General features: G+C 41.7%; 1 protein-coding gene across 2 annotated transcripts in view; it reads right to left on the reverse strand.

The window, feature by feature from the left end:
* LOC139550043 (V-type proton ATPase subunit H-like) overlaps positions 1–23,896 on the reverse strand; it is a 95,290-nt gene that overhangs the window by 67,294 nt on the left and 4,100 nt on the right. For both annotated transcript variants that reach the window (XM_071360623.1, XM_071360621.1), the window contains exons 2-6: positions 20,173–20,323; positions 15,949–16,048; positions 11,688–11,777; positions 7,946–8,059; positions 1,647–1,751 (exon numbers count right to left, since the gene is read on the reverse strand). In XM_071360623.1, the coding sequence (XP_071216724.1) occupies positions 1,647–1,751; positions 7,946–8,059; positions 11,688–11,777; positions 15,949–16,048; positions 20,173–20,276 (513 nt within the window). In that variant the 5' untranslated portion in view covers positions 20,277–20,323. The remainder of the gene's footprint in view (positions 1–1,646; positions 1,752–7,945; positions 8,060–11,687; positions 11,778–15,948; positions 16,049–20,172; positions 20,324–23,896) is intronic.

The following is a 23,896-nucleotide window of genomic DNA, read 5'->3' on the forward strand; positions in this document are numbered from 1 at the left end:
AAAGCTAGAGAAGGTTACAAAGAAGGTTGGAGTCCCTGTTTCCGAGCTGTAATGTTTACTCAGAGAGGACAAATACTGACAGAAACATCTAGATAGATAACCAGTAATTACAGATTGAAAACATCTAGCTACAGTGGTTGCTCCACTAAAGGTTTTGTGATTATGCTGCGGTACTTAGAGGTAATTTGTGGTCTAGTACGGTACCCTGCGTCACTACATCATTGCTCCAGACCACCACAAGGGGGAGTTAGAGCACTAATTATGCTTTTGGGTCCTACTGTGTGTCTAACTGACAATGAATGGATGACATAAACCTAAATAGAAACTGAATTGTGCACGACTTCAGTATTACTTACTAAAAGTGTTTTTACACTAAGGTTATTATTCTTTTATTTTGCTCTTACTGTAGTAGTGTAGCCCACTCCCGACCGGTCACATTGTACAGCACCTGAGTGGCGCAACAGTCTAAGACACTACATAGCAGTGCAAGCTTGTTGCTACAGATGCTGGTTCAATACCTGTGCCGGCCTCAACTTTTTCACGCTCATTTTAAGTTATTTGAAGAAGAAAAATCTGCAAAATATTGTTATTTTGTAAATAAAGCGATTATTAATTTAGAATTATATAAAAGCACGTTGGATATTCTCACAGATATATTATTAACCCTGTTATTAGCAGGACAATATAAATTGGTCATATTGGTAATGGCTCCCGAGTGGCGCACATTGGGATTGCCTTGCAGTTCTCCAGCTGTATCCACTGAAAGCTTGCAAGGTTCAAGGCACGAGGGCAGGGAGCACGGGATGGGTCGCAGAGAAGACCGACCTAGCCCATGAGGAAGGGAGAGGGGGTTGGACCCCGAACTCCACCCCACAGTGTAGCACCTAGAAACACTTTAAGGGGCATTGCACTAATAATGGCGCTGACTAGGGAAACGTTCCCGCTGTTCTGTTCTTAAGGCCAGTCTGCACGTTCAAACTAAAACAATGTAACTAATAAATGGCATCTTTCTGCTTTCGTTAATAAAATAATTATAAAAATACTCTTTCAAAATGCCGATGTTTATTTAGTTATGGATCTATAACGAACTACTATGGGAACAAATGTCACAATTACAGAAATATCCTCAAATCCTCTATACTTAATTATTGGCGGAGAGTCACGTCATAACTATTTTAGCACTGTTTTGCGCTGCTCTGAGATAAGCATGGGGACTGGTCTTGATAAATCAATGAGATTTTTATTTTCACTGAATCTCCTTTTGGTTATTGGTTAGACTACAATTATACAATTAGCGTGTAGAAATGTTATGCTTTAGTGTAACCTTTATTTATCTAGGCAAGTCAGTTAAGAACAAATTCTTATTTACAAGGACAGCCTACTCCTTCCTCCCTGTCGGGAATTGACAATAAAATGCAAATTAATTACTTAAAAATCATACAATGTGATTTTCTGGATTTTTGTTCCGTCTCTCACAGTTGAAGTGTACCTATGATAAAAATTACAGACCTCTACATGCTCTGTAAGTAGGAAAACCTGCAAAATTGGCAGTGTATCAAATAATTGTTCTCCCCACTGTATACCTGGGCGCTGAGATGGGGCTGATATACATGTGTTTTAGTTCAGAGGGTTGAAGGGTCATATACCTGGGAGCTGAGCTGGGTCTTGATCCAGGTGAAGTAGTAGTTGAGGTCACTTCCCTCCATCAGGTCACGACCCCAGGCTGCTAGCTTAGCGATGATCCTGGCCGCCTGGGAGAGAGAAGAGACTACAAGTCAGACCCTAAAGCCTGATCCTGCTCAATATTAAAGTGGAGCTGACAGTTTTAGCAACTTGAAATCTTATAAACATTTCATATACCCCCCAGGAAGAAAATTCTAACTTTTTCATACATTTTCTGACATAGGTATTTGTGAAATTCTATAGCGATATAGAGTGGGAAAGCGGCTGTGCGTTTGGTCAACTAATAGACAGTGCAGTAAATAAACCATATGTCTTGTCCAGGACCAGAGTTAACGCAGACTGGTACACCACAGCCAATCAGAGCTACAGTAGGCCTATATGCAAATAAGCCATTTGCCACACAGGCCTCAAATCATTCACTTTGAACGGACTAGTTTATTTATTTATTACAGGCAGTAGGAACAGCGTGACTTTAGATCATTGGAACGGATTCAACAAAAGCAACAAAATACACCTGAATGGATTACTGCAAACAAAAATATAAACTCAGCAAAAAAAGAAATGTCCTCTCACTGTCAACTGTGTTTATTAAAAAAAAAAAAAAAAATGAACATGTGTAAATATTTGTATGAACATAACAAGATTCAACAACTGAGACAAACTGAACAAGTTCCACAGACATGTGACTAACAGAAATGGAATAATGTGTCCCTGAACAAAAGGGGGGGGGGGTTCAAAATCAAAAGTAACAATCAGTATCTGGTGTGGCCACCAGCTGCATTAAGTACTGCAGTGCATCTCCTCCTCACGGACTGCACCAGATTTTCCAGTTCTTGCTGTGAGATGTTACCCCACTCTTCCATCGAAGCACCTGCAAGTTCCCGGACATTTCTGGGGGGAATGGCCCTAGCCCTCACCCTCTGATCCAACAGGTCCCAGACGTGCTCAATGGGATTGAGATCCAGGCTCTTCGCTGGCCATGCCAGAACACTGACATTCCTGTCTTGCAGGAAATCACACACCGAATGAGCAGTATGGCTGGTGGCATTGTCATGCTGGAGGGTCATGTCAGGATGACATGGTACCACATGAGGAAGGAGGATGCCTTCCCAGTAACGCACAGCATTGTGATTGCTTGCAATGACAAGCTCAGTCCGGTGATGCTGTGACACACCGCCCCAGACCATGACGAACCCTCCACCTCCAAATCGATCCCGCTCCAGAGTACAGGCCTCGGTGTAACGCTCATTCCTTAGACGATAACACCCCCGGTGAGACAAAACCGCGACTCGTCAGTGAAGAGCACTTTTTGCCAGTCCTGTCTGGTCCAGCGACGGTGGGTTTGTGCCCATAGGCGACGTTGTTGCCGGTGATGTCTGGTGAGGACCTGCCTTACAACAGGCCTACAAGCCCTCAGTCCAGCTTCTCTCAGCCTATTGCGGACAGTCTGAGCACTGATGGAGGGATTGTGCGTTCCTGGTGTAACTCGAGCAGTTGTTGTTGCCGTCCTGTACCTGTCCCGCAGGTGTGATGTTCGGATGTACTGATCCTGTGCAGGTGTTGTTACACGTGGTCTGCCACTGGGAGGACGATCAGCTCTCCGTCCTGTCTCCATGTAGCGCTGTCTTAGGCGTCTCACAGTACGGACATTGCAATTTATTGCCTTGGCCACATCTTCAGTTCTCATGCCTCCTTGCAGCATGCCTAAGGCACGTTAATGCAGATGAGCAGGGACCCTGGGCATCTTTCTTTTGGTGTTTTTCAGAGTCAGTAGAAAGTCCTCTTTAGTGTCCTAAGTTTTCATAACTGTGACCTAAATAGCCTACTGTCTGTAAGCTGTTAGTGTCTTAACGCCCGTTACACAGGTGCATGTTCATTAATTGTTTATGGCTCATTGAACAAGCATGGGAAACAGTGCTTAAACCCATTACAATGAAGATCTGTGAAGTTTTGGGGATTTTTATGAATTATCTTTGAAAGACAGGGTCCTGAAAAAAGGGACATTTCTTTTCTAGCTGAGTTTTGGGCAGAAATGCCTTCTGGAACATGTGAACTTTCATGTGTCTCAATATCAAAATGTTATGCCATCTGTAAATACGAATAAAACATTTTAATTACGAGCATAGTTGGCTTAGCCTAGGAAAAGGTGAGGAACCTTCTCACTAGCCATGATTGGCTGAGATAATGGCTGGGCATGCTGAGACGAGTTCTGATTGGTCTGCCATGTAGCACGCTTTGGTCTTCAACATGCTCAGTATGTGTAGATAATCCTGTCTATAACATGAGCTGCTCAGTATGTGTAGATAATCCTGTCTATAACATGAGCTGCTCAGTATGTGTAGATAATCCTGTCTATAACATGAGCTGCTCAGTATGTGTAGATAATCCTGTCTATAACATGAGCTGCTCAGTATGTGTAGATAATCCTGTCTTCGACATGAGCTGCTCAGTATGTGTAGATAATCCTGTCTTCGACATGAGCTGCTCAGTATGTGTAGATAATCCTGTCTATGACATGAGCTGCTCAGTATGTGTAGATAATCCTGTCTATGACATGAGCTGCTCAGTATGTGTAGATAATCCTGTCTATAACATGAGCTGCTCAGTATGTGTAGATAATCCTGTCTTCAACATGAGCTGCTCAGTATGTGTAGATAATCCTGTCTATGACATGAGCTGCTCAGTATGTGTAGATAATCCTGTCTATGACATGAGCTGCTCAGTATGTGTAGATAATCCTGTCTATGACATGAGCTGCTCAGTATGTGTAGATAATCCTGTCTATGACATGAGCTGCTCAGTATGTGTAGATAATCCTGTCTATGACATGAGCTGCTCAGTATGTGTAGATAATCCTGTCTATAACATGAGCTGCTCAGTATGTGTAGATAATCCTGTCTATAACATGAGCTGCTCAGTATGTGTAGATAATCCTGTCTATCAACATGAGCTGCTCAGTATGTGTAGATAATCCTGTCTATCAACATGAGCTGCTCAGTATGTGTAGATAATCCTGTCTATAACATGAGCTGCTCAGTATGTGTAGATAATCCTGTCTATCAACATGAGCTGCTCAGTATGTGTAGATAATCCTGTCTATGACATGAGCTGCTCAGTATGTGTAGATAATCCTGTCTATGACATGAGCTGCTCAGTATGTGTAGATAATCCTGTCTATGACATGAGCTGCTCAGTATGTGTAGATAATCCTGTCTATGACATGAGCTGCTCAGTATGTGTAGATAATCCTGTCTATGACATGAGCTGCTCAGTATGTGTAGATAATCCTGTCTATGACATGAGCTGCTCAGTATGTGTAGATAATCCTGTCTATGACATGAGCTGCTCAGTATGTGTAGATAATCCTGTCTATAACATGAGCTGCTCAGTATGTGTAGATAATCCTGTCTATAACATGAGCTGCTCAGTATGTGTAGATAATCCTGTCTATAACATGAGCTGCTCAGTATGTGTAGATAATCCTGTCTATAACATGAGCTGCTCAGTATGTGTAGATAATCCTGTCTATAACATGAGCTGCTCAGTATGTGTAGATAATCCTGTCTATAACATGAGCTGCTCAGTATGTGTAGATAATCCTGTCTATAACATGAGCTGCTCAGTATGTGTAGATAATCCTGTCTATAACATGAGCTGCTCAGTATGTGTAGATAATCCTGTCTTCAACATGAGCTGCTCAGTATGTGTAGATAATCCTGTCTTCAACATGAGCTGCTCAGTATGTGTAGATAATCCTGTCTATAACATGAGCTGCTCAGTATGTGTAGATAATCCTGTCTATAACATGAGCTGCTCAGTATGTGTAGATAATCCTGTCTATAACATGAGCTGCTCAGTATGTGTAGATAATCCTGTCTATAACATGAGCTGCTCAGTATGTGTAGATAATCCTGTCTATAACATGAGCTGCTCAGTATGTGTAGATAATCCTGTCTTCAACATGAGCTGCTCAGTATGTGTAGATAATCCTGTCTATAACATGAGCTGCTCAGTATGTGTAGATAATCCTGTCTATAACATGAGCTGCTCAGTATGTGTAGATAATCCTGTCTATAACATGAGCTGCTCAGTATGTGTAGATAATCCTGTCTATAACATGAGCTGCTCAGTATGTGTAGATAATCCTGTCTATAACACGAGCTGCTCAGTATGTGTAGATAATCCTTGCTACCACAGCTTTTTTGACAGATATAACGTTAGCCATAGAGAACTGCAAAAGTGTTGCTACTGTTCTCAACAACATTGCTGCACTGAATTTAGCAGGGACTATAGACAAAGATCAGTGGGAAAAAGTTGTGATGGACTACTTTCTGCACACAGTCAGCATGAACCGGAGTGACTTGACACAACAAGCCAAACAAGCTGTACAAACAAAACGGAAAAGACACAGGACGTCTCCGTTAAAGGGGTTCCAGTGTGAAGAGTTCATTCGTGGACATGAGTAAAAGTCTAACTACATTAACAGATATTATTAGTTTCTAATTGTGTCAAAGTTGTTTTCATTTTAAATTCAAGCATACTGTTAGCTAGCTAGCGAACGGGATGTGTGTAGTAATATTATTGGTATCTCAGAAAGCCATTTGCATTGCTAGTTATAACCTAGAGTTAGCAAGCTAGCTAACATTGAACCTAGTTGGTTAGCTTTAGCTCCCTGCAGATTCATACTACAGCATTTCATGCATGGTGGCATACTGTGACAATCTGTTTGTTTTGCTTGTGCATGGGTTGGGATTATGGTTCATTGTTTAGCTAGCCAGCTACATATCTAAACAAAAAAGACTCCACTTCGCCACATGATTACATGACCCATCAAGTTAGCCAGGTGTGTCTGGAGGTTACCACAGCCATCTTGTATTTTATGTACATGTCTAGACAATAGTGACCCATCCACTTAGTTAGATGTAGCTGGGGGGTTATAGCCTCTCTGTCACATGACCCAGAAATGTAGAATGTGTCTGGGTTAGCATCATCTAATAATAATAAAATATTTATCTGGACACTTTCTATTTTTCATATTGATACTATGCAAATACGCAAGTAACCATTTCACTGTACCATTTACAACTTCTGTATCTTGTGCATGTGACAAATAAACATTGATTTGATATAGTATGTGTTCACCAGAGACAGTAATGTGAACAGCAGGACCTGCACCAAAGTCAGATTAGGATATAGGCAGGCTACTACTTTCACCACTTTAAGTATTCACCACTTTAAGCATCTTTGGTTGATTACTACACTACTCACTCTGTATAGCACATGGCTTCACATGTGAATCCTTAAAGATATAGATGGGGCTAAGGCTTAAGAGGGTGTGAATGATGCTGAATGGGTGTAGAAAAAGAAGAGCTCTCCAGTAGGTGTACCAAAACATTCAAGGGTCTTTTTCTCAAAAGTGGGGTTACCTACTTTATCAACTTTCAAAGTAGAATTACATTCCCATTATGGTAGAGAAATTATGAAACTATTAACAGCTCTGGTAGACATTCCTGCAGTCAGCACGGCAATTGCTCCCTCAAAACGTCAACACTGTGGCATTGTGTTGTGTGTCAAAACGCACAACTTAGAGTGGCTTTTTATTGTCCCCAGCACAAGGTGCACTTTATTTTTTTAAACTAGGCAAGTCAGTTAAGAACAAATTATTATTTACAATGACGGTCTACCCCAGCCAACGCTGGGCCACTTGTGCGCCGCCCTATGGGACTCCCGATCACGGCCGGTTGTGATACAGCCTGGAATGGAACCAGGGTCTGTAGTGACTCCTCTAGCACTGAGATACAGAACCTTAGACCGCTGTGCCACTCGGGAGCCCACATGCTGTTTAATCAGCTTCTTGATATGCCACCTGTCAGGTGGATGGATTATCTTGGCAAAAGGAGAAATGCTCACTAACAGGGACGTAAACAAATTTGTGCACAACATTTGTGAGAAATAAGCTTTTTGTACGTATGGAACATTTCTGGGATCTTTTATTTCAGCTCATGAAACATGGGACCAACACTTCACATGCTGCATTTATATTTTTGTTCAGTATATTTTATAAGAAAGGCCACACAAAAATGTACATGTAATCTTCATGCAAATAACCTTCTGGTCATTCTGAAAACGTCATAAGAAATATGCCTTTGAATCTTTTCTTAATCTCTCCCTCAGGACACTCCTTTCACCATATCCCACCTCTCCCCCTCCCTTTCTCCTTCGGTGATAGCTGTAGTCTAGTGGGTGGCGTAGTGATACTAACCATGTGGACGGTAAACAGGTCCTGGCGGTTGAGCATGGGAAGAAAGTAGGACCAGGCGGTGTTCTTTGTCTTCTTGGCGTAGTCAAAGAAGATGTTCACCCTCTGGTGGTTCTCCTACAGAAACACAACAGAATCCTGTTTTAACATCTAGAGGTTCTAAAGGAACACAAAATCGGTTCTGTCTTCTACTGCAGAGATATTCAACTCTTAACCTGCGAGGTCCAGAGCCTGCTGGTTTTCTGTTCTACCTGACAATAAATTGCACACCTGGTGTCCCACTTCTAAATCAGTCCCTGATTCAAAGGGAACAATTAAAAAAATGCAGTGGAACTGGTTTCGAGGTCCAAAGTTGAGTTTGAAGTTTCTAGTAGTTCTGAAGGAACAGAACACCGTTTTAACCTCTAGAGGTTCTCATACAAAAACACTAGAACCCGGTTCTACTGTCACGCTGGTATAAATGATTTTGGAGACAGGAGAGAGATACACAATAGGTTTTTATTTATTTATTTAACTAGGCAAGTCAGTTAAGAACAAATTCTTATTTACAATGACGGCCTAGGAACAGTGGGTTAACTGCCTTGTTCAGAGGCAGAACGACAGATTTTTACCTTGTCAGCTTGGGCATTCGATCTAGCAGCCTTTCAGTTACTGGCCCAAAGCTCTAATCACTAGGCTACCTGCTGTCCCAAATACAACCAAAACAAACACATATACAAAAACACTGTGCTGTACCCAAACAAAAGAGCGAGGGTAAACCTTGTTGACTGACTCGGGACGTTACCCGTAATACACAATATATATATATATATATATATATATATATATATATAGCACGCAGCATAACAGCTGCACCAACGCATAGGTACTTACACCACCAACGGACATGGGAACAATAATGGACAGCCCAATGGAAACCAAAGGGCTCACTTATCCAAGTACTAATCCGTGGGAATAGGGGACAGGTGTGCGTAATGAACGTTCCGGAGGGATCCGTGACACCTACATTGAAATCCCCAGACAAAAGTCAATCAGTGAACTTCACAGTAATAACTGTCCAGAGAGACTCGGGGAGGAAGAACAGTAAAAGTCAATAAGTGAACTTATAGAAGGTTATATGCTAATGTAGAGTACCAGACAAAAGTTTAGACACATGTACTCATTAAAGGGTTTTTCTTTATTTTTTAGTAGTTTCTACATTGTAGAATAGCGAAGACATCAAAACTATGAAATAACACAAATGGAATCATGTAGTAACCATAAAAGTGTTAAACAATTCAAAACATATGAGATTCTTCAAAGTAGCCACCCTTTGCCTTCATGACAGTTTTTCACATGCTTGCCATTCTCTCAACCAGCTACATGAGGTACTCACCTGGAATGCATTTCAATTAACAGGTGTGCCTTGTTAAAAGTCGATTTGTGTAATTTCTTTCCTTCTTAATGCGTTTCAGCCAATCAGTCGTGTTGTGACAAGGTAGGGGTGGTATACAGAAGATAGCCCTATTTGACAAAAGACTAAGTCCATATTACAGAAAAAACTGCTCAAATAAGCAGAGAAACTTTAAGACATGAAGGTCCTTCAATGCGGAAAATTTCAAGAACTTTGAACGTTTCTTCAAGTGCAGTCGCAAAAACTATGATTAAACTGTCTCTCATGAGGACCAACACAGGAAATGAAGACCCAGAGTTACCTCTGCTGCAGAGGATACATTCATTAGAGTTAACTGCCTCAAATATGCTTCACCGTTCAAGTAACAGACACATCAACATCAACTGTTCAGAGGAGACTGCGTGAATCAGGCCTTCATGGTCAAATTCCTGCAAAGAAGCCACTACTAAAGGACACCAATAAGAAGACTTGTTTGGGCCAAGAAAAACGAGCAATGGACATTAGACCGGTGGAAATATGTCCCTTGGTCTGATGAGTCCAAATTTGAGATTTTTGGTTCCAACCACCGTGTCTTTGTGAGACGCAGAGTAGGTGAACGGATGATCTCCACATGTGTGGTTCCCACTGTGAAGCATGGAGGATGAGGTGTGATGGTGTGGGGGTGCTTTGCTGGTGACACTGTCAGTGATTTATTTAGAATTCAAGGCACACAACTTTTTAGTGACAGGGTGCAGTATTCGGAAAGTCGGATGAATGACGTGCCCAAAGTAAACTGCCTGTTACTCAGGCCCAGAAGTTAGGATATGCATATACTTGGTAGAATTGGATAGAAAACACTCTGAAGTTTCTAAAACAGTTCAAAGAATGTCTGTGAGTATAACAGAACTGATATGGCAGGCAAAAACACAAGGAAAATCCATCCAGGAAGTGGAATTTTTTTGATGTGAGTGGTTTTTCATTGAATGCCTATTGACTATGGAATTGGTTAGGGCCCAGATTGCAGTTCCTATGGCTTCCACTAGATGTCAACAGTCTTTAGACATGGTTTCAGGCTTGTTTTCTGAAAAACGACAAAGAAAATATTTTGTTAGGGGACTGGGGAAGCATGCAGTACTGGTTTGTGCGCGTCACTGTGTGTGCGCCCTTCGTTCTTTTTCCTTTCTATTAAATACGCTATTGTCCGGTTGAAATATTATCGATTATTTAGATAATTGACACCCTGATGATTAGTTATAAACATCGTTTGACATGTTGACAAACTTTACCGGTACTATTAGGATGTATTTGTCTGCATGTTTTGACCGCCTTTGAGCCAGTGGATTACTGAACAAAACGCGCCAACAAAACAGAGTTTTTGGGATATAAAGAGGGACTTTATCGAACAAAACGACCATTTATTGTGTAACTGGGACCCTTCTGATTGCAACCAGATAAAGATCTTCAAAAAGGTAAGTGATTCATTTTATCGCTATTTCTGACTTTTGTGACTCATCTGCTTGGTTGGAAAATGTTTGTATGCTTTTGTGTGCGGGGTGCTGTCGTCAGATAATCGCATGTTATGCTTTCGCCGTAAAGCCTTTTTGAAATCTGACAAAACGGCTGGATTAACAAGAAGTTAATCTTTTAACCGATGTATAACACTTGTTTTTGCATGAATGTTTATTATTACTATTTCTGTCATTTGAATTTGGTGCTCTGCAATTTCACCGGATGTTGTCGAGGTGGGTCGCTAGCGGCACGCCAGAGAGGTTAACCAGCATAGTTACCACAGCATTCTGCAGCGATACGCCATCCCATCTGGTTTGAGCTTATTGGGACCATCATTTGTTTTTCAACAGGACAATGACCCAAAACACACCTCCAGACTGTGTAAGAACTATTTGACCAAGAAGGAGAGTGATGGAGTGTTGCATCAGATGACCTGGCCTCCACAATCACCCGACCTCAACCCAATTGAGATGGTTTTGGATGAGTTGGACCGCAGAGTGAAGGAAAAGCAGCCAAGTGCTCAGCATGTGGGAACTCCTTCAAGACTGTTGGAAAAGTATTCCTCATGAAGCTAGTTAAGAGAATGCCAAGAGTGTGCAAGCTGTCATCAAGGCAAAGGGTGGCTACTTTGAAGAACTTAAAAATATATTTGTTTCACACTTTTTTGATTGCAATATGATTTAATATGTGTTATTTCATAGTGTTGATGTCTTCTCTATTATTCTACAAAGTAGAAAATACTAAAAATAAAGAAAAACCCTTGAATGTGTAGGTGTGTCCAAACCTTTGACTGGTACTGTATATTTGCATCTCATTTGTCCAAATGTAAGCGTGTATAAGTGTGTGTCTGTAAGCAGGTGTTACCTGCAGGGTATCATCAATTAGGGTGAGGATGTACTGGACAGTCTGCTCCTTAGAGATGTGAGCCATCAGGTTCAGGAACGTCCTGGCACACTGGAGAAGGAAGATAATATACCCATTACTATGTCATCCTGAAGACAAACGAATCTGAAAATCATCTTGGAGGATACAGTGAGCTCCAACAGTATTGGGATAGTGAGACATGTTCTGTTGTTTTGGCTCTGTACTCCAGCACTTTTGATACACCCATGCTAACCTCTCACCATTACAACAATAGGGGAGGTTAGCATTTTATATCATACCCCCAAGACATGCTAATGTCTCACCATTACAATAATAGGGGAGGTTAGCATTTTATATCATACCCCCAAGACATGCTAACCTCTCAACCATTACAACAGAGGTGGTTAGCATTTTATATCATACCCCAAGACATGCTAACCTCTCACCATTACAACAACAGGGGAGGTTAGCATTTTATATCATACCCTCAAGACATGCTAACCTCTCACCATTACAACAACAGAGGTGGTTAGCATTTTATATCATACCCCCAAGACATGCTAACCTCTCACCATTACAACAATAGGGGAGGTTAGCATTTTATATCATACCCCCAAGACTTGCTAACCTCTCACCATTACAACAACAGGGGAGGTTAGCATTTTATATCATACCCCCAATACATGCTAACCTCTCACCATTACAACAACAGGGGAGGTTAGCATTTTATATCATACCCCCAAGACATGCTAACCTCTCACCATTACTATACCAGGGGTGGTTAGCATTTTATATCATAACCCCAAGACATACTGACCTCTCACCATTACAACAACAGAGGTGGTTAGCATTTTTTGGGGGGTATGATATTTGTGCGTCTAACTCAGTCATCATTATTCACGATTCATTCAGGATTATCCGTAACAAATGGTAGCATCCACATTAATGTAGAAGAGTTTAGAAACATATTATATTCTTATTTACAATAAAAGTGACTCCAAAAATGTCAAAACTTAAATTCTATTGGGCACAAAAACTGTTAAATAGAAAATGTGCCTACTCTGATCTTGGCACGTGCACTCTAGCCAACAGCAGGCAGATACAGTGGGGGTAGGCTGTGCTGGTAGGCTAGTCTACATGAGATGATCAAATCCAATTTTATTTGTCACATGCAACAGGTGTAGACCTTACAGTGAAATGCTTACTTACAAGCCCTTAACCAACAATGCAGTTAAGAAAATGCACCCCCCCAAAAAAAAGTAAGAGATAAGAATAATAATTAAAGAGCAGCAATAAAATAAGAATATATACAGGATGAACCGGTACAGAGTCAATGTGGAGGCTATATACAGGGTATTACGGTACAGAATCAATGTGGAGGCTATATACAGGGTATTACGGTACAGAATCAATGTGGAGGCTATATACAGGGTGTTACGGTACAGAGTCAATGTGGAGACTATATACAGGGGGTACCGGTACAGAGTCAATGTGGAGGCTATATACAGGGTGTTACGGTACAGAGTCAATGTGGAGGCTATATACAGGGTGTACCGGTACAGAGTCAATGTGGAGGCTATATACAGGAGGTACCGGTACAGAGTCAATGTAGAGACTATATACAGGGGGTACCGGTACAGAGTCAATGTGGAGGCTATATACAGGAGGTACCGGTACAGAGTCAATGTAGAGACTATATACAGGGGGTACCGGTACAGAGTCAATGTGGAGGCTATATACAGGGTGTTACGGTACAGAGTCAATGTGGAGGCTATATACAGGGTGTTACGGTACAGAGTCAATGTGGAGGCTATATACAGGGTATTACAGTACAGAGTCAATGTGGAGGCTATATACAGGGGGTACCGGTACAGAGTCAATGTAGAGACTATATACAGGGGGTACCGGTACAGAGTCAATGTGGAAGCTATACACGATCTTTGTGCAGTTGCAAACCGTAGTCTGGCTTTTTATGGCGGTTTTGGAGCAATGGCTTCTTCCTTGCTGAGCGGCCTTTCAGGTTATGTTGATATAGGACACGTTTTACTGTGGCTATAGATACTTTTGTACCTGTTTCCTCCAGCATCTTCACAATGTCCTTTGCTGTTGTTCTGGGATTGATTTGCACTTTTCACACCAAAGTACGTTCATCTCTAAGAGACAGAACGCGTCTCCTTCCTGAGCGGTATGACGGCTGCGTGGTCCCATGGTGTTTATACTTGCATACTATTGTTTGGACAGATGAACGTGGTACCTTCAGGCATTTGGAAATTGCTCCCAAGGATGAACCAGACGTGTAAAGGTCTACAATTTTTTTTTCCTGAGGTCTTCTGTGTTTTCTTCTGATCTTCCCATGATGTCAAGTGAAAAGGCACTGAGTTTGAAGGTAGGCCTTGAAATACATCCACAGGTACACCTCCAATTGAGTCAAATGATGTCAATCAGCCTATCAGAAGCTCATTTTATGAAATTTTCCAAGCTTTAAAGGCACCGTCAACTTAGTGTATGTAAACTTCTGACCCACTGGAATTGTGATAGTGAATTATAATTGAAATAATCTGTCTGTAAACAATTGTTGGAAACATTACTTAGGACATCTACTTTGTGCATGACACAACTGACTTGCCAAAACTATAGTTTGTTAACAAGAAATTTGTGGAGTGGTTGAAAAACGAGTTTTAATGAGGGTTGTGCAATATAGGCCAGTGTCTATAAAATGTCATTACTCAGTTTATATTGGCGTTGAACATCCATGTCTTCCATGTTAGAGTAATAATTGGACTTTGTTTAATCCTGTCAATAGAAATGGGTTCTGCTATAAAAAAGAGAAGACAATGTAAAGACTAAATTTCAAGCCGAGACAAATCAAGCTGTGTGATTAAGTTGCGCTGCCCAGTAATATGATGTAAGGTTAGGGAGGCCAAGCCCACCCAATTCCTGGACCAGCTGTAGTTCTGATAACTAATAGGAGCCTTCTTATTTTGCCATCAAAATGTGCCTATTGCTGCATTTAGGCCAGTAAAGGTTGTAGCAGGAATTTTAACAGGAAGCACTGAAAACTGATAAAGCAGTCTTGGTAAGACATTATTTTTTACTGAAGCAAACCGACCTGCTAGATATATAGGGAAGGGCATCCAACGTTATAGTGAATTTACTAATCACAGGGAGGTAGTTCAAAGCACATAGTTACCTATAGTATGACGTAATATTAACACCCAAGTAACGCATGCTTGTATCAGTCCACTTAAATGCAATTGTCATTGATACTTGAGGGTGCATCACCAAAAGGTGATGGTTGCTGATAATGGGCCTCTGTAGATATTCCATAAATAGAAATGTATAAAAAAATCCGCCGTTTCCAGCTACAAAAGTCATTTACAACATTACCAATGTCTACACTGTATTTCTGATCAATTTGATGTTATTTTAAAATGGACAAAAAAAAGGTATTGCTTTTCTTTCAAAAACAAGGACATTTCTAATTGGAATGCTGACTGCAGGAATGTCTACCAGAGCTGTTGCCAGATAAATTAGTAATTTCTCTACCATAATGGGAATGTAATTCTGCTTTGAAAGTTGATAAAGTAGGTAACCCCACTTTTGAGAAAAAGGCCCTTGAATGTTTTGGTACACCTACTGGAGAGCTCTTCTTTCTCTACACCCATTCACACCCTCTTAAGCCTTAGCCCCATCTATCTCTTTACGTATTCACATGTGAAGCCATGTGCTATACAGAGTGAGTAGTGTAGTAATCAACCAAAGATGTCAATACTTAAAGTGGTGAAAGTAGTAGCCTGCCTATATCCTAATCTGACTTGTGCAGGTCCTGCTGTTCACATTACTGTCTCTGGTGAACACATACTATATCAAATCTATGTTTATTTGTCACATGCACAAGATACAGAAGTTGTAAATGGTACAGTGAAATTGTTACTTGGGTATTTGCATAGTAGCAATATGAAAAATAGAAAGTGTCCAGATAAATATTTTATTAGATGATGCTAACCCAGACACATTCTACATTTCTGGGTCATGTGACAGAGGCTAGGCACTACTTCTTTAACCTATATAGTGCACTAACAGCTAAGATGCAGGTATACGGTTTTAGTCATTTCAGTTTACATTGAAAGCGCTTTTTCATCACAAATAAATTTACAAAAATTGAAATAAAGATTTACACTGTTTGAACCCCCCCCCCCAAAAAAACTTAAAGCGGCCCACCCAAGGATTTAAATGTCTGAAAAATCCCTGTGTGTTGTACCTGTTGTCCTTCGTTGGTGAGGATGGTCTGTTTCTCCTCAGAATGAGCCACTTCAAACTTCTTAATGAACTCACAGTCCTCGGCAGAGATCATCTGGCCCCTGAGACAAGACACAGATAATTACAACACTACTTCACATCAAATCCTACCACCTCTGACAGAGAACACACAATGTAATAGAAATGATGACATTCATATTCCTCCCCTGGAAAAATTTGACCCCAAGGAGACAAAGGTACACAGTATGATTGATGACTATTAAAACACTCGAGTCTAATCTAATTAGCATAACAAACTAATTCCCATGAATACCCAGCGGTGTTTGTCAGACCATGAGACAAAACTCAGTCTTCTAAGGAAAACATGTGTAGCGTCCGAACAGTTTGGCCTATAAACCACGTACATGTCAGGGGTCTTGCTCTACGACCCCCACAAGCGTCACAGGACTCGTTTGAAGTCAGCCCGGTACCAGTTAAAAAATAAAATGAATATAAGCCTATATGGATGTAGTTTAGTGCCAAAAAAAGGTTACATACAGTACAAGACAAAAGTTGACACACCTACTCATTCAAGGGTTTTTAATTATTTTTACTATTTTCTACATTGTAGAATAATAGTGAAGACATAAAAACTATGAAATAACACATATGGAATCATGTAGTAACCAAAAGTGTTAAACAAATCAAAATAGATTTGATTTCTTCAAAGTAGCTTTACCTTGACGACAGCTTTGCACACTCTTGGCCTTCTCTTGGAATGCATTTCAATTAACAGGTGTGCCTTGTTAAAAGTTGGCTTGTGAAATTTCTTTAATTGTTAATGTCTTTGAGCTAATCAGTTGTGTTGTGACAAGGTAGGGGTGGTATACAGAAGATGGTCTTTTATCAAATAGCGTTCATATAAGTCCATTATACGGCAAGAACAGCTCAAATAAGCAAAGCGAAACGACAGTCCATCATTACCTTAAGACATGAAGGTCAGTCAATCTGGAAAATTTCAAGAAATGTGAAAGTGAAACTATCAAGAGCAATGAAACTGGTTCTCATGACGACCGCCACAGAAAAGGAAGACCGAGTTACCTCTGCTGCAAAGGATAAGTTCATTGGAGTTAACTGCATTTATATGTACATATTCTTATTCATCCCTTCACATTTGTATGTATAAGGTGGTTGTTGTGAATTTGCTTTGTCTGAACTAGAAGCACAAGCATCTCGCTACACTCGCATCTGCTTAACATGTGTATGTGACTAATACCATTTTATTTTATTGCAGCCCAAATAAATGCTTCAGAGTTCAAGTAACAGACATCTCAACATCAATTGTTCAGAGGAGACTGAAATCAGGCCTTCATGGTCAAATTGCTGCAAAGAAACCACTACTAAAGGACACCAATAAGAAGAAGAGACCTCTGCTTGGGCCCCAAAAAACACAAGCAATGGACATTAGACCGGTGAAAATCTGTCTTTTGGTAAATTTGGAGATTTTTGGTTCCAACCAACGTGTCTTTGTGAGAAGCAGAACAGGTGAACGGATGACCTCCACATTGGTTATATATAGAACAGACTTCAAAACAAACTGTTTTTCCATGAAGGAATCTGTTATTCGATGCATTTCTATGGGCTAATAGTAGTAAGGCCAAAAGCAACGTTTCATCCAATATTTGATTTATATTTTTGGGTGGGATACCTAAAGGGGTCAACACTTCAAAATCAAATAGCTAAATGATCCTTGGTATGATCATCTTCAAACCATATAGCTTAGTAGAACCCCCATCTCCCCCAGTTTGGACTCTGGAGGGGGGATTCTACTAAGATGACATACACGGAGTGTACAACACATTAAGTACACTCTTTACATGACAGACTGAACAGGTGAAAGATATGATCCTTTATTGATGTCACTTGTTAAATCCACTTCAAATCAGTGTAGATGAAGGGGAGGAGACGGGTTAAATAAGGATGTTCAAGCCTTAAGCAATTGAGAGATGGATTGTGTATGTGCGCCATTCAGAGGGTGAATGGACAAAACTAAATACTTTAGTGCCTTTGAACAGGCTATGGTAGCAGGTGTCAAGCACACCGGTGTGTGTCAAAAACTGCAACGCTGCCGTTTGTATCAAGAATGGTCCACCACCCAAAGGACATCCAACTGGACACGACTGTGGGAAGCATCAGAATCAACATGGGCCAGCATCCCTGTGGAACGCTTTAACACCTTGTAGAGTCCGAGCCACAACGAAGTGAGGCTGTTCTGAGGGCAAAAGGAGGCACTAAGAAAGTAATGGATGACCAACCATCCTCCAGGAGGGTTACTGGGGGTGCGAGGTGGCCAACCATCCTCCAGGAGGGTTACTGGGGGTGCGAGGTGGCCAACCATCCTCCAGGAGGGTTACTGGGGGTGCAAGGTGGCCAACCATCCTCCAGGAGGGTTACTGGGGGTGCGAGGTGGCCAACCATCCTCCAGGAGGGTTACTGGGGGTGCGAGGTGGCCAACCATCCTCCAGGAGGGTTACTGGGGGTGCAAGGTGGCCAACGATCCTCCAGGAGGGTTACTGAGGGTGCGAGGTGGCCAACCATCCTCCAGGAGAGTTACTGGGGGTGCGAGGTGGCCAACCATCCTCCAGGAGAGTTACTGGGGGTGCGAGGTGGCCAACCATCCTCCAGGAGAGTTACTGGGGGTGCGAGGTGGCCAACCATCCTCCAGGAGAGTTACTGGGGGTGCGAGGTGGCCAACCATCCTCCAGGAGAGTTACTGGGGGTGCGAGGTGGCCAACCATCCTCCAGGAGAGTTACTGAGGGTGCGAGGTGGCCAACCATCCTCCAGGAGGGTTACTGGGGGTGCAAGGTGGCCAACCATCCTCCAGGAGGGTTACTGGGGGTGCAAGGTGGCCAACCATCCTCCAGGAGGGTTACTGGGGGTGCAAGGTGGCCAACCATCCTCCAGGAGGGTTACTGGGGGTGCAAGGTGGCCAACCATCCTCCAGGAGGGTTACTGGGGGTGCAAGGTGGCCAACCATCCTCCAGGAGGGTTACTGGGGGTGCAAGGTGGCCAACCATCCTCCAGGAGGGTTACTGGGGGTGCAAGGTGGCCAACCATCCTCCAGGAGGGTTACTGGGGGTGCAAGGTGGCCAACCATCCTCCAGGAGGGTTACTGGGGGTGCAAGGTGGCCAACCATCCTCCAGGAGGGTTACTGGGGGTGCAAGGTGGCCAACCATCCTCCAGGAGGGTTACTGGGGGTGCAAGGTGGCCAACCATCCTCCAGGAGAGTTACTGGGGGTGCAAGGTGGCCAACCATCCTCCAGGAGGGTTACTGGGGGTGCAAGGTGGCCAACCATCCTCCAGGAGAGTCCAGGAGGGTTACTGGGGGTGCAGGCTTTTACTCCAACCCTGCTCAAACACACCACATTGTAAAAAATACATTTAAAAAAATCAGCTGCTCAACAGGACCTTGATAAGATCACTCTGGTTTGTTTGAGCAGGGTTGAATAAAAAGCCTGCACACCCAGTATCTCTCCAGATGGAAGGTTGACAGACCACATGTGTTTTATACAGTAGCCCATTAGCGCAGTATTTTACTTTGTGGAGGGTTAAATGCCTTGCTCAAGGACACAACAGCAGGAAATATAATACAGGGGATCAGAGATCAGCTGTCTTCCATTGTCAAGACCAGTGATAACAATGGTTACTTTGTGAAGTGGTTGCTTTTATCATACAACACCATTTTCAGTAAAAGTAAAACAAAAATCTGTCATACTTCTCCAAAGGACAAGTGGCTAAAAAAGTTCAATGTTAAGCCTTGGTCTGATCTATTATGGGATGTCAGGGTCTTTTGACTTCTCTATTTAACAGTCAGTTCCTAATTACAGAGAGAGCTTCTTATCCAAAGCTGACATTCACACTGGAACATACCAGCACTATACAACCTGGTTCCATTTCTCCAGTCCGTGATGATGTTAGTGAGGCCACTAAGGCCCTCGACAGCCTGAAGTTAAAGGTCTGAGTTACAAATCTACAGACAAAAGGAACTAACATTCACAAGGTATTGAGTCACAGAACAGAGAACCAAAGATAACCCATCAGCTACTTTTGTTCAGTATGTACGAAAGACCAGAGATCAAAGACATTCAAAGAAATCATATGCCTAGAGTCTTATAGACAACTGATGAGGAGGAAGATAAATGGTGACAGGAGGACGAAGAGAATGATGACGAAGGTGTACTCACTGCAGGTATGACTGCCAGTTGACCTTGTTGGCTCTGACCTCCGCAGCCTTGGCAGCGATGATGTTGGTGGGCACTGCGGCGTCCACCGCCCCGCGGATATCCATCCTGATACACCTGTAGGATACCACTCTGGACTACAACAAATTACTCCCTAGAGGGAGAGAGGGAGGGTTTTCAATGAATAATAAACTATCAGCAATCAACAAGTCCTCCTAAACATTGATTTGGCAACATGCTACATTGCTCATAATAGCCCAACAGTTGGTGAGAGCAGTTTGTTAAAGCGTAGGCTATTAATTATGGTGCCAGTCAGGAATTCATGGCCAACTCTGCAGACAGATCCTCATTTTTTCCATCATCAGCTACCTTGACGCTTTCACGACAACTCGGAACCTCTGATTTAAAATGTACGTAGGTTTTTGCGTATAGCGTCCCATTGGTCGAATCTGATATATTTCAAGTTGGAAACTCGGGTCTCATCTTACAAGTCAGAAATTTCAGGGACCATACTACAAATTAACAGTTTACATTTAGTTTCCCAGTCTAAAAATGTGCGTCGCCATTGAAAATCGTCAATACACTTTTGTGTACATTTTCTCCTTTCCTCCTTAATGCATGTGCAGCCATAGAAATAAAATTAATAGAGCAGGCGTCCCCATTCAAGCCAATGATGGCACAATGGGTGGACTAGCAGCAATTACGAGTGTACCCATAGGAGCAAAGCAGGAAGGAAATTCCTTAGAAGTAACCCCATCAGTAATTTCATTAGGTTAACGCAGGAAGTAACCCCACCAGTAAATTCATTAGGTTAACGCAGGAAGTAACCCCATCAGTAAATTCATTAGGTTAACGCAGGAAGTAACCCCATCAGTAAATTCATTAGGTTAACGCAGGAAGTAACCCCATCAGTAAATTCATTAGGTTAACGCAGGAAGTAACCCCATCAGTAAATTCATTAGGTTAACGCAGGAAGTAACCCCATCAGTAAATTCATTAAGTTAACGCAGGAAGTAACCCCATCAGTAAATTCATTAAGTTAACGCAGGAAGTAACCCCATCAGTAAATTAATTAGGTTAACGCAGGAAGTAACCCCATCAGTAAATTCATTAAGTTAACGCAGGAAGTAACCCCATCAGTAAATTCATTAGGTTAACGCAGGAAGTAACCCCATCAGTAAATTCATTAGGTTAACGCAGGAAGTAACCCCATCAGTAAATTCATTAGGTTAACGCAGGAAGTAACCCCATCAGTAAATTCATTAAGTTAACGCAGGAAGTAACCCCATCAGTAAATTCATTAGGTTAACGCAGGAAGTAACCCCATCAGTAAATTCATTAGGTTAACGCAGGAAGTAACCCCATCAGTAAATTCATTAGGTTAACGCAGGAAGTAACCCCATCAGTAAATTCATTAGGTTAACGCAGGAAGTAACCCCATCAGTAAATTCATTAGGTTAACGCAGGAAGTAACCCCATCAGTAAATTCATTAGGTTAACGCAGGAAGTAACCCCATCAGTAAATTCATTAGGTTAACGCAGGAAGTAACCCCATCAGTAAATTCATTAGGTTAACGCAGGAAGTAACCCCATCAGTAAATTCATTAGGTTAACGCAGGAAGTAACCCCATCAGTAAATTCATTAGGTTAACGCAGGAAGTAACCCCATCAGTAAATTCATTAGGTTAACGCAGGAAGTAACCCCATCAGTAAATTCATTAGGTTAACGCAGGAAGTAACCCCATCAGTAAATTCATTAGGTTAACGCAGGAAGTAACCCCATCAGTAAATTCATTAAGTTAACGCAGGAAGTGTACCCATCAATATGTGCTGCGATTTGTTGTTGTGACAAGATGGAGTACAGCTACGACTGGACTCAATAGGAGCATACCGGGCTCAATAGGATGAGTGATTCATTGTGAAAAAGACAGAATATCTACATCTACTCATAAAATATTTGGAAACCAATGGTTTGGGGTATAACTATACATTAAAGACTACAATATTATGCAAAGTTAGTATTGATCATACTGAACAATATTTATTTATTTACATTCTGTATAGAGGGAGTGCTTGTTGTGCTGCCGCACCCTTTAAGCTGAGACGAAGATCACATTTACTCAAATGGAATCTATACTAAACAAAAACGCAACATGTAAAGTGTTGGTCCCATGTTTCGTCAGCTCAAATAAAAGATACCAGACATTTTCTGTATGCACAAAAAGCTTCTCTCAAATGTTGTGTATACATTTGTTTACATCCGTGTTAGTGAGCACTTCTCCTTTGCCAAGATAATCCATCCACCTGACGGGTGTGACATATAAAGAAGCTGATTAAACAGCATGATCATTACACAGGTGCACATTGTGCTGGGGACAATAAAAGGCCATTCTAAAATGTGCAGTTTTGTCACAACACAATGCCACAGATGTCTCAAGTTGAGGGAGCGTGCAATTGGCATGCTGACTCTAGGAATATCCACCAGAGTTGTTGCCAGAGAATTGTTAATTTCTCTACCATAAGCCGCTTCCAACGTTGTTTTAGAGAGTTTGGCTTTACATCTAACCGGCTTCACAACCGCAGACCACGTGTATGGCGTTGTGTGGCGAGCAGTGTGCTGATGTCAACATTGTGACTAGAGTGCCCCATGGTGCAGTGGGGTTATGGTATGGGCAGGTATAAGCTACGGACAACGAACACAATTGCATTTTAAATCGATGGCAATTTGAATGCACACTTTTCAATTACGTTCTTATTTAAAACCAAAATGTTCCATATGCACAAAAAACTTATTTACCTAATTTTGTGCACAAATTTGTTTACATCTTTACTAATAGTGAACCCACAACTTTCCAAACATTTCTTCAGACTAAGTTTGAGGTAATTTTTCTATGAAAGTAAATGGACAGTAATGTTACGAGTAAAGTAGGAATCGCAGGATTAAATATGAGATAAGATATGTTTCACCTGGTGAAGAGGTTTTATGTGCTGACAATGGAAGCTGATTGAGTTTTTTACACCGCTGGAAATTACGAGTCGTCACCGTCCGAGACAGAGTCAAGACAGAGTAAAAATGTAAACACCACAAGACCGGTCTGAAGTACTACAACACTGGATTTAGGTATTGGCAGGTAAGAATGTCTATTTCACCAGCTACATTGGCGAGTGGTCAGTTTGCAAGGCTCTTTTTATGGCGGTTTTGGAGCAGTGGCTTCTTCCTTGCTGATCGGCCTTTCAGGTTATGTCGATATAGGACTCGTTTTACTGTGGATATAGATACTTTTGTACCTGTTTCCTCCAGCATCTTCACAAGGTCCTTTGCTGTTGTTCTGGGATTGATTTGCAATTTTCGCACCAAAGTACGTTCATCTCTAGGAGACAGAACGCGTCTCCTTCCTGAGCGGTATGACGGCTGTGCGGTCCCATGGGGTTTATACTTGTGTACTATTGTTTGTACATATGAACATGGTACCTTCAGGCATTTGGAAATTGCTCCCAAGGATGAACCAGACTTGTGGAGGTCTACAATTTTTTTTCTGAAGTCTTGCCTGATTTCTTTTGATTTTCCCATGATGTCAAGCAAAGAGGCGTTGAGTTTGAAGGTAGGCCTTGAAATACATCCACAGGTACACCTCCAATAGGCTAATTGACATAATTTCAGTCAATCAGAAGCTTCTAAAGCCATGACATCATTTCTTGGAATTTTCCAAGCTGTTTAAAGGCACAG

The sequence above is a fragment of the Salvelinus alpinus genome, chromosome 23 (assembly GCF_045679555.1).
Source record: "Salvelinus alpinus chromosome 23, SLU_Salpinus.1, whole genome shotgun sequence".
NCBI classification, from domain to species: Eukaryota; Metazoa; Chordata; class Actinopteri; order Salmoniformes; family Salmonidae; genus Salvelinus; species Salvelinus alpinus.